Raw genomic sequence first — 11844 nt, forward strand, 5'->3', positions numbered from 1 at the left:
CACCGCTACATGTAAATAATATTTTTATGTTAAATATTTTACACTTTCAATACGTAAGCTGGTTCAGTTTTATGTAAAAAAAAAATCATTTCTTACGTAATTATAAAATAATAAAAATTCAAGGTTTTATTGTTGCTATTATAATCTATATACATCTACTATTTATCTAATAACCTCGAGTATTTCTCAATCTCTTGGTAACTCTAGATTTATTTTTCTTTTTGTCGGGTTGTCTTAAGTAATAATTTATGTGGTGTTAAAAAATTAGTTATGCGTTAAGTAATTTTTTAGATTCATTTTTTGGGGGCGTTTTCTTAAGTAATAATTTAAGTAGTGTTGCATAGTTAGCTAAGTATTTATTTAGAATAATTTTGTTAATAAAATTCGAAAAATTTGGTTAATGCATTGTTTAAAACCAATTAAGGTGCTAAGATTGAAAGAGAGATTGAAGAATTAAAATATTTAAATGGCAGTCATTCTGTTGGTTAGCATTAAAGTTTATAGGTTTAACAAGATAATTTTGAAAGGTGAACGCGTTGATAGTCAAAAACGGTAGTTATTATTAGTAGTAGTAGTATTATTTTGATGCCTCCGCGGTCAGAACCGATTTTTGCGTATTTGCCCGTACACGGACAACCTCCTTAACGCAATGATTTAATGGCTTATCCTTTACTCAACAATTTAATGGCTTATCCTTAACTCAACGATTTAATGGCTTATCCTTAACTTAATGATTTAATGGCTTATCCTTAACTCAACGAGTTAATGGCTTATCCTTACCTCAACGATTTAATGGCTTATCCTTAACTTAATGATTTAATGGCTTATCCTTAACACAACGAGTTAATGGCTTATCCTTAACTCAACGATTTAATGTCTTATCCCTAACTCAACGATTTATTGGCTTATCCTTAAAACAGCGATTTAATGGCTTATCCTTAAAACAGCGATTTAATGGCTTATCCTTAACTCAACGATTTAATGCCTTATCCTTAACTCAACGATTTAATGGCTTATCCTTGACACAACTATTTAATGTCTTATCCTTAACGCAACGATTTAATGGCTTATCCTTAACTCAAAAATTTATTGACTTACGTGAAAACTTGCTTGATCTGCTGCCAGCTGATAAGTGTTCAAGTTTTCTAGAATGACATCGAAGATGGACATCGATGGGTCTGTAAAAGGTACCACTTCCACAACAGCAGCCTTGTAGAAATGGGGATTTTTTTGATTTTCTATCTCAGGCAGCACGCTCATTCCGAAGTATATCAGTACAAGCACAGTGGCTGCACACACAACAACTGCAAATAAAAATTAATTATCATCATAACTCAATAATGAAAAGATTTTAGGAAAAAAATAATAAATCTCAGAATTATATGCGTTTTAAACCAGTGACCTCTAAGACAGAAAAAATATTTTTTTCCTTTTGCTAATTTAATTTAAACATTTTTGGAGGAATAATTTGAGAACCGGTAGTTCTAGTTTCTTAAAAAATATCATATTTTACTCTAAGTCTTAAAATATTTTTTTTTAATTATTTCTTTCTAATATTTTATGTGTTTTTTATCAGACGCGATGTCTCTTGGCCCTGTGCCCTTTAGAACAAAGAATAAGAACAAGATGGCTGGCCAATGTCCTATATTTTCTGGATTTCGGGAGTTGGCCGGCCAGATCGCGATGGGGCATGGGAGGATCAACCAAAGTTGGAAGAAAAAATCATTGACACGTATTATTGGCTCTGTATAACCATAACTTCATTCTTTAAAATTTAAAATTAAATTAAATTAAAATTAAAATTTTTGAGTCTTAATTTAAAAACTTGTCTATTTTTTAATATTTTTAAATTAGAAGATTTATATTTTTAAATTAAGAAAGAAAACAAAAGGGGCAATATTAGCAAATTGCTTTTTAATAAAACAAATATTAAAAAATTGTGATCCCACCGTACCACCCGGTATGTGAAAAAACATACCACTACAATTTTTTTTTCTGTAAAGTAAAAGTTGTTAGAAATACAAGAGATATTAAAAAAGTAGTAAAATGGTCAACATAAAAAATTTACCTCTTTTCCTTTAATTAAGAAATGAATTATAAATCATTCCGGCATTCTTGAATGAGCACATCGCGTTTTGGCCGGAACATCGTGGCCACTTCGCGAAATGGCCGGCTAAAGTAGAATATTCACTGATCGTTTCAATTACATCGCACTTTGGCCGAGAGGTATGGCCAAAGTGCGAAATGCCGGCCAATTCGCGAAGTGGCCGGACTTCGGGTTTTGGCCTTAACAGAGTGCCGAACTTTTATACATTGCCAGTGACATTTATAATAGGCCTCATTGACAGCAAGTTTTTATCATTTTTGAACAGCAACGTTTCAATTTTTTAGTAATGAACATCTGTTGGTAATAGCCTTATAATGACCTTTTATTCCTACTTTGTCTGCAAAAGCATTCGTCATCAATATAATGCCTTTATTTCATACTTTGCATTAATAAGAATAAAAGGCATTTGCTCAGTTAACCAATTTTTGCAAAATTTGAATAAGATTTTATTTTTATATTTAAAGTGGCTGAAAAATGCTTTTTCTATTTAATTCTTGGATTTACAAATAAACTTGGATTTATTCTTGGATTTATAAATTAACAATGTAGAGAAATACATTGCTTTGATACAATGGTGTGCGCGCTCTGGAAAAATAAAAATTAAAATATTTTTGCTTAGAATTGCAACTCAATTGTTACGTCCATACCAATTGGAGAAAAAATACCCTCGGATAAAATCAAAGTTAGCAGGTACGCATTTGTCCTTCTATAAATTGCCGATATATTGTATATGTTACCGACACAGTATGAAACGCCTGCAATGTGTAGAATGCCTAGGCATTGTATATAATACCGGATGTTTTTAGGCAAAGCATGAAATGTCAGAAGTATTACATACTTTCCCTAGGCATTGTGTAAAATACCTAGGCATTCTATAGAATGACAAATGCTATTTATTCAAAGTATGAAAAAAAACATACTGATGAGGTTATTATGTAAATAATGTTCATTTCTCAAAAATAAAAATGTTATTCCGAAAAAATAATGAGAGTGCCATTAAAAACAATTTATTCAAAATGCGTAAGGAAAAATGAAAATTGTACAAAGCATAATTTATGTCTTTCTTCACATTCAGTTTAGAAACAAATATTGCAGAAAATATCCATTTCATCACCTTTACTTACATGGCCACAGAAGATTTTATATTTTGCCTGTTTCTCATTTGGCATTCTAAGGAATGCCTCGGAAATGTGTGAAATATAAATCGCTTTGAACATTGCCGGCTAGTTTTAGGCATTCTATACAATGCCGGCATTTCAAACTTTGCCGGTAACATATACACCACCTAGGCAAAGGGAAGAATAATTTTTACATTTTATACTTTGCAATAAATATCAGGTATCCAATAGGATGCCAGTGTTTTATACATTAAAGGTAGCAAATATACTCTAATCCACACGTAAAATATTTTTATTTATATTTTTGACTCATATAATTTTTTCAATTCACTAAGTTTATAATTTTTTTAGAGTTGAAAGACAATATAAGTATCTAATCACAAAATATACAGGCACGAAAATGGCAGAATTTTGTCCCACAAACTTAACTAATGCATTTTAATGTTTAATTTTTTTATCATATAATAATCATTTAAGTTTATTAAAAAGAAAATTCCCTTTTACTTACTTACTATCACGCATTTTGTCGACATTTTTACTTTTGCAACTAAATACGATTCACTATTTTATTTTTCCTAAAAATTGTCTTGTGAGAAAATGACGAAAAGAATAACCATAAACAATGCTTAAACTTGTCAGTCATTGTATATAGCAGCTCCATAAAAAGAACTAGTCAAGAAACCGCTTATTGTGTAAACGTTCGAACTTCGATGAGAAACGTTCTGGGGAAATTTAGACCTTGAAAAATAAATTACGACATTATTTTGAGTCCCTTTAAAAGATGACATTTGGTAGGAAGACGTATTTTATATTCGCTGAAAAGCAACAGTTTTGAAGTTGAGTGATAAAAATAGTGATGGATTTTTGCTTAATTCTTGATTAATGACAACTATGTCTTCTATTTTCTAATAAAATATTGATTGAACTGTTTATTATGATATATCTATTAAATATTTCCTTTCTGCGAGATTTCCAATACCTCTTTCAGTTACATTGTTATATAAAAATTTATCAGAATTGGTCTATTTAAAAAAATGTTGGCCACCAATCATTATATATATTTTTAAATTTCTTCAAATGAACGTAATAAAATGCACAGTGGGCAAAACACACAAAAAAAGAAGAAGAAAAAACGAATAACTTAATAATAACTTTTGGTCCAATAACTGGATTTCACGTAATGCCTAAAAGATTATCAATGACTGGCTTTCACATACTATCTATTGTAGGACTTAACTTTGGCTTGACAAATTAATGATTCCATCTTTAACGGAATTTCGGCTAATTTGGATGGCTCAGGCGATAGAGTGTACTTCTCCCAATGAGGTGAACCGGGTTCAAATCCCAGCGATGACCGGTCAATACGAATTCGACACCCAGCTCACACCGACCACAGTGCTGCCGTAAAATATCTTCCGTGGTAGACGGATCATGAGTTAGAGTTCCCTTGCCGTCGAGCTGTCCGTGAGAGGTTTTCATGATTTTTTGCTTTATGCAACGCAAATAAAAGTTAGTTAAATCAAAAGCAAACAGCAAAGACAAATTTCTCCCGTGAGTTCTCTTGTGTTCTGGGTTGGGTTCAAAATTATAAGACTATAGAGTTGAATATTGGTAGTCGTACACTCAAAATTGGGTCGGCTGTTCATCGACGGTTATAAGATGAAACAAATTATTCATACCAGTTTTTATCGTTTAAATACTGATCTTATCACAAAGTGGTGTTATTAAGCAATTAAAGTATTTAACAGTATTGAAACAGCTAAATGCACATTTTTAACATGAAACTACTGGTTTCAAATTTATCTAGAGTTGGAAAAAATTTCACAAATTTTGCGAAATGTTCATTCTTATGTTATTTCTTGTGAACGCTTTGGCCTTCAAGCGATTTGCGCTAATAATAAGTTTTTTCAAAAATGTTCGAAAAATATTTCTAGACATATATGGGTATTTTCGAGAACGATATGCTACATATTAATTGTAATTAAGTCGAATGTAAACCGTGTTGCATGCTTCTGAAACTGGTACAGTTGCAAACGCTGAAAAAAAAAATTTCTTTGTCTATCTACCTTTACATTAACACTATATATAATCTGGATTTGCTTGAAAATATATCCCCCTTGTTTTAATATTAAACCAGTTTCCAATAAATCATGTGGTGCAAAGAATTACACAAAAATTTTAATGACAATATAAGAAATACGAAAGTCTAAAAATGTAAAATTAAAAAAAAAAAGAATTTTTTTTAAAGCGAAAAATTAAAACCTTTAAATGAAATCAATTCCCCTAATTTAACATTTATTTAATAAATGCTCTAAGAAACTCATACTTTGGGGAAAGCTAATAAAGAAGTATAGGTCAGAAGCGGAACTCGATCAGTGTTCCGCTATCATTCAATCAATTTCTTTCTGCACTATTCCTTTTGGACGATTCTTATTGCTATCCCAATAGAAACGTATTTCTATTGGTTGAATCTGTAACTGTTTGATCATTGATGGATTTCCAGTGGTTTGGTAAATGATGTGACGTCTGCTTAGACATCTCTACTGATTTGTTTATTTTGAAATGTTGCTACCTTTTGCTTGAATAATTAATAGGTTAGCATAGGCAAATTAATTTGGAAAAACTATTACTTTTGAAGGAACTTAAACTAATCGTAAACAGAAAACAGATTGTACAGCTTCAAATTTTCCATTTTTATAACCAGCAGATAAAATATCAGCTTAGCTTTTAATTTAGTAAGTCAGCTTTTACCATAATCATAAAAGTCTAATACTTTATTCATACAACTCGAATAGTTGCTTTATAAAACTGGAAATAAAAAGTCTAATTTAGATCATTTATGCTATACAGAAAGGATATTAGTGGTTAAAAAATATATTTTTGTTACATTTCAACGCTCCATATTCTCAAAATTAAATGGCTACTTCTAAATCAATTAGCAATAAAGTATCTGTATCATCTTCACCTATAAATGGCTTTAAACCAAAATTATTATCGCTAAATAATATTTCTCAAATAAAGCATATAAATCGTATTCGTAAATGTGCGAAAAACAATATTCAGAACCATCAAGATAACAATGTTAGGAATCGCTGTAACCAAAGTTGTTTAAAAGTATATGATCACTATCATCTAAGTAATTCGCCTGTAAATTTGGAAAAAGAAAACGTCACTAACAGAAAAAATGCAAACAGCGAATGTAAACATAAATTTCTCGAATGTGATCATGAAATAAAAAATTATCCATTGAAATCGTTAAAAACACAACGAAGCAGTTGTGGTAGTGATTGTAATCAAAATTCATCAATGAATCAACAAAGCATCAATAGCCAAGTCTTATATGATATTCCTCAAATGAAGCACATTAGTCGAATTCGATCTCTGTCGAATATACCAGTATCTTTTACTCTTTGTCGACGTAGAGCGTCAGAAACGGAGTACACAGAACTCGACGGCATTAATTTGGAAAGTGAAAAATGTCCCCGAATGCTACAGAGTGAAGAGAATTCTGAGAAACTAAGTACTCGTGAACAGAAAGTTCGTGAAAAAACTTCAAAACTTCTAGAAACTGAACACTCAAACTCAGAATACGATCTTGTTTGCCAAAGCCTAATCCATTCTAGTATAAATAGTCAAAGCAGTGCAAATAGTAGTAAAAACAATGTAAATAATTCTCTTTGCAAAGCAAATAGTAATCCAAGCAGTGTTGGCAATATCCACCATTTACAGAGAAATGAAAGAAATCAAATTAAAAGCATTGGCAAATCTGAATTCAAAGAAACAAATTCAGAAGGCACGAAGAAAGCTAATAGCACTAAACAAAAGCATAATGGCAACCTAGTTTCAAATAATCCCAATGGTTACAGTTACAGAGAAAATACTGCTTCGAAACAGAGGAAGGGTACGAAAGCAAGACAAGATAACCCTCTAGATGACAAAGAGGAATGTATTATGACATTTTCAAAGAAAATTCGAGATAAAAATTCTGAAGAGTATGAACAAAACATGTTGTTCCCTTCTGAAAGTTTCAGAATATCTGTTAACGTTGTCAACAGCAATTTAAAGACTGAAGGCAAAATGAATTTGAACAAAGAAGATGATTTTCTCTACCTGAGTAGCGGAGATGACTGTGAATCGAAAATGCTGAGATCTTCTACATCGACTCCTCAACTTTCCAAACATGTTGTCAAAAAAAGAAAGACTTGGTTATAATCTACTCAGGTTAAGAATGAAACAGAAAGATATTTCAAAAAGTCCAACTTCGATCAAAGATATCAGAATCTGAGAAAAGAACCTCTACTCACAGTTTCTTAATTTGGCAAAAATTTAACTTCCAACCACTTACTGCAGTACTCTTGAAGAAAAATCCCTGTTCGCAATTTGTAAAATTAATAAGAATTCAACTTCGATCAAAGATAAAAGTATTGTAAAAGAAAAAGATTTGGTTGCATTTTTTAAATCTGGTAAAAAAAAAAAATTCTAACTTCGACCAAAGGTAGCATTAAATTAAAAGGAAAAACAATGGGCGAAAATTTAACTAAGATAGCAGTACTCTGAAAAAAGAATCTCTATGCGCAGTTTCTAAATTTGTCGAACATTTAACTTCAACCACCGACAGCAGTACTCTAAAAGAAAAATCTGTGCACGCATTTTCTAAAATCGGAAAAAATTCAACTTTGATCAAATAAAGCAGTACTTAAAAAGAAAAAGATTTGGATGAATTTTTTAAATATGCTGATTTTTTTAACTACGGCCAAAGATAGTAGTGATTAAAAAGAAGAGAAATGTCTTCGATTTCTGAATATGGGGGGGGGGGAAATAAATAAAAATGATAGAGAAAATATATGAATGAGGAATTTAAAAACATTTTTGATGAAAGTTTCGCTATTGGCAGTCCACTAAAAGAAGATTACTCCGAACAGAAACTAGTATTATAATTTTTAACGATTAAGATTATAGAACTTTATAAAAACATCAATTCAGAGGATTTTTATTTGAAATCAAATCTAATGTGGCACATCTACTGAACTAATCATGAAGTCAAAATTTATGAATTTGGGTTTATATGAGGTAATCGGGTAAAAATATGTGACTATCTTCACTACTTTTTTTCTGTTCATTTACATAATTATAGGTTAAAACGTTGGGAAATTCTTCAGGCTAAATAGGATTGGTATTCCCCACTATAACCAGCTAAATATGAGTTTATCTTTCGTTTTTGATTTGTCTGTTAACACATACGTCAATGCCACTAAATATATTCCTGGAATCGATAGGATTCAGTGCTCTAATCATGCATGTGATATGGAGCAGCAATTCTTCGATGGTGGTTGTCCATACTGTATATATTTTCATATCCAAAACCCCACTCAGTTGAACATTCCTCAGCCCGTGTCAAAATTCTTGATGATCCCATCAAAACATTTTGATGGTTTATCTTGGTTTCAGTTCGATTCATGATGGTCCAACATCATTTGATGGTCACCATCATCCAGCATTTTCCATTACTTGTTCATAGTTTTTCATATGTCAATAAATTTCCATCATTCCTTGATGGAAAATGCTACTTTAATACTATGATGGTTAATCATCATGAGCAGTTTGACTCTCATGCACCAACAATCCATGATCATCCGTTCCAGCTATACATTTCCATACACATGGTTCCAACTATACATTTCCATGATGGTTTAATGGAAATTCCTGATGGTTCAACTAAACAAACCATCAAAACAAGTTGCTATTCTTATGTTGGACCATCATAAATCAGTCTGAATTCCTACATTGAGGTGATGGTTACTTGTGTTGGTTACCATCAAATAATATAATGGTTCATGATGGAATTATTGATGGTTTCCATCAAGCTTATGTTGGTCCATCAATGGAAAACCATCAAAACTTTTGACTTGGGTAGAAGCAATTCTCGAGTAGAAGCAAGGTCTTCAATTTCCTCGAAATAGGGGTAAATTGAAAATAAAGATAATGAGCTATCATTTTCTTTTCTACATTAATGCATGCCTTAGAACAGGGATGGGCAAACTTTTTTTCGTGGAGGGCAAAAAATCGAAGAAAAAAGGTTTGGTGGACCAAGTAAAAACTTCTGCAATAAAAAAAGTCATACACAAGTTTTAATTTAAATATTTAATTAGATGTTTATCTGTTACACTGTTCATCTTCTTGAAAAAATTTTGTCTGCCTGATTAATTCTTTCAGAAGACATTCTGCATTTTGTCTTCTTTCACATTCAGGCATTGCTTCGTTGTTGGCATTCCTGTGCTTGGCAGTAAAATGTCGGTTGATGTCGTATTTTTTAAAAACTGCTACAGCTTCATTGCAGAGAAAACATACTGCTTTATCTTTTACAACAGTAAAAAATATTTCCAAGTCCATTCCTCATTAAACGAACGGTACTATGAATCAACTTTGCGCTTTTTAGTACCCATTTTGGGGTAAAAAAAATTTACAAATAACTAGACCAAGCAGTAGCTATTTTATACATTTGTAATTTCACCGCTATTTACAATAACGTTATATGTGTGCAATCTTTTCATACGCAATAAATTATGTTAGAACTCGTGCCGGCAGAAAAATCCGCATGTTGGAGCTTAAAATGCGCAGTCTGCCACACGTGAAGTACAATTCACCTATATTAGATTCCGTATGTCTGTTCCTCGAGAAAGACAAACGCTCATTGGCGCCAATCTACGGCTATTCTACAAAGAACTGCTTTCAAAATTTTACCAATTGAAACTGTCTGTGCTAGCTATTTCCATAAATCGCCACGGATCGGCAAGTTAAAATTCTATTCGAGGGCCGGATAAAACCTTCTGGCTGACCACAGTTGGCCCGCTGGCCGTAGTTTGCCCATCCCTGCCTTAGAACTACACAAAATGATCATTCTCCATATCACCCCTTCACGAAATGTGCTCCGCCACAGCACTGTGATAAAATAAATAGCAAGCGGTGAATAAATCATAGGTTTAATTCACATTGAAAACACTAGAGAGCTATTCTGTTTCCTTTCTCATGAAATTTTCTAACAGATCTTTCGTATCATTGATTTCTAATTAGCAATCGATTTTTCTCATCAAGCAACTTTTTAAGTGACATTTTTAATTTATTCTTTGTCGTTTTAATTTATTACATATGGCATTTTTAATTTATTATATATGACAGGTTGTCACCAGAAATGTTACGGCAAACTTCAACAAACTTAAGAAAACTGTTGCGGCAAACTTAAGAAACATCAACCGGATTAAAATTGCATAGAAACCCATGCCCGGAAATATCGTCTTACGCCACTAAGGGTACTTCCCTATTATGAACTATTTCTTCGTGTGCTTCTGAACAGGTCATAATAGAGAAGCGCCCCTAGCCACTTACGATGACATTTCCGGGCATGTATTCTTATGCAATTTTTATCTTGATGATGTCCCCTAACTCCGTTAGAAATTTAATTGTACCAACATTTACGCAACACCTTGCTACATAAAACGTTTTCAACTTGTACCTTTCGACAAAAAATAAACTGAAAATGTCATTGTGAGAAAATTTGTAGGAGAGAAACTAAATTCAGATTTGAAATTCCCACACCCGCATTAGGCAAGATCAAGCATTTGTAGAAATGCAACAAAAAATTTGTTACCCAGTTTAATAAGCTTACTTTGAAAGGTTTCTTTAATGAATTCTAAGTACGAATGTATACTTATTTGCTGAAATTTTCTAATCTCTGTAACTATCTGAACAATCCTCGCTTGTATTTTTGTTTTAATTTTCTGACGTTGATAAATTGAAATAATAAATCAGTAACTTTTATTGTTTTCATGAAATTATCTTTGGAGAAGTGAGTTTCATAAATGCATTTAAGAAATTTGATTTCGCGTTATCAGTTGTAGAAATATGGCAAAATAAAAGAAATAAAAATCTAAACATTTCGTACTCTTAACAGCCCAAAATACTGCTGGGAGATACCGAATTTTAATATCCCAGATAATATCAATATCACACAGTATCACAATTTTCTTCCAATTGAAAAAAAAAAATAAAGTTATTTTTCAGTTTTATAAAATCACCGTCACCGAAATCAAATTTATAAACTCTCACGATAATATCGCTTCAGTGATTATCCTTATCGATAATACTAGCCATATTATCGTATTCCAGATTTATCGTTTTCAGTATCAGACATTGTTAGTATCATTATCGATCTTGTAAGAATATTAAATACTATTCAAAATATCGTTACATGATATTTTTAAAAAAATACATCGGTGCTTCACGATATCGCCTAGATGTAGCCCAAACTAACTACATATTTATTCTCTTAGCTAAACTACTTGCCACATTTTTCACATTGTGGTTACCCCGTTTTTTTTGGAGGATTCATCATTTAAAAAATAAATTTATTCAATGAAGTTTTATTTTGTGTGAGATTTAGTAACTTTATCAATAACAACTTTATTAACAAGTACGAGTAAAATATTTTATTTCTATATAAAATTCTAGATTGCAGCAGAGAAAGACTAATGGTTTACATGAAAAACTTTGGCAACATAACCACATTTAAGTTAATTTTTAATTAGCAGAAATATCATACGTCAATGCCACTAAATATATTCC

General features: G+C 31.6%; 2 protein-coding genes across 2 annotated transcripts in view; one reads left to right on the forward strand and one right to left on the reverse strand.

Moving 5' to 3' along the window:
* Positions 1-3892, reverse strand: part of LOC107449055 (pantetheinase-like) — a 16648-nt gene extending 12756 nt beyond the window's left edge. The window contains exons 1-2 of the mRNA XM_016064463.3: positions 3734-3892; positions 1099-1304 (exon numbers count right to left, since the gene is read on the reverse strand). Of these exons, the coding sequence (XP_015919949.2) occupies positions 1099-1304; positions 3734-3758 (231 nt within the window). The 5' untranslated portion in view covers positions 3759-3892. The remainder of the gene's footprint in view (positions 1-1098; positions 1305-3733) is intronic.
* A 2639-nt stretch (positions 3893-6531) lies between these two features.
* LOC107449052 (GATA zinc finger domain-containing protein 4-like) lies at positions 6532-7437 on the forward strand. Its single transcript, XM_016064450.3, has one exon. The coding sequence runs from the start codon at positions 6532-6534 to the stop codon at positions 7435-7437; it is 906 nt and encodes a 301-aa protein (XP_015919936.3).
* The last annotated feature ends 4407 nt before the right edge of the window (positions 7438-11844 follow it).

The sequence above is a fragment of the Parasteatoda tepidariorum genome, chromosome 8 (genome assembly GCF_043381705.1).
Source record: "Parasteatoda tepidariorum isolate YZ-2023 chromosome 8, CAS_Ptep_4.0, whole genome shotgun sequence".
Taxonomy (NCBI): Eukaryota; Metazoa; Arthropoda; class Arachnida; order Araneae; family Theridiidae; genus Parasteatoda; species Parasteatoda tepidariorum.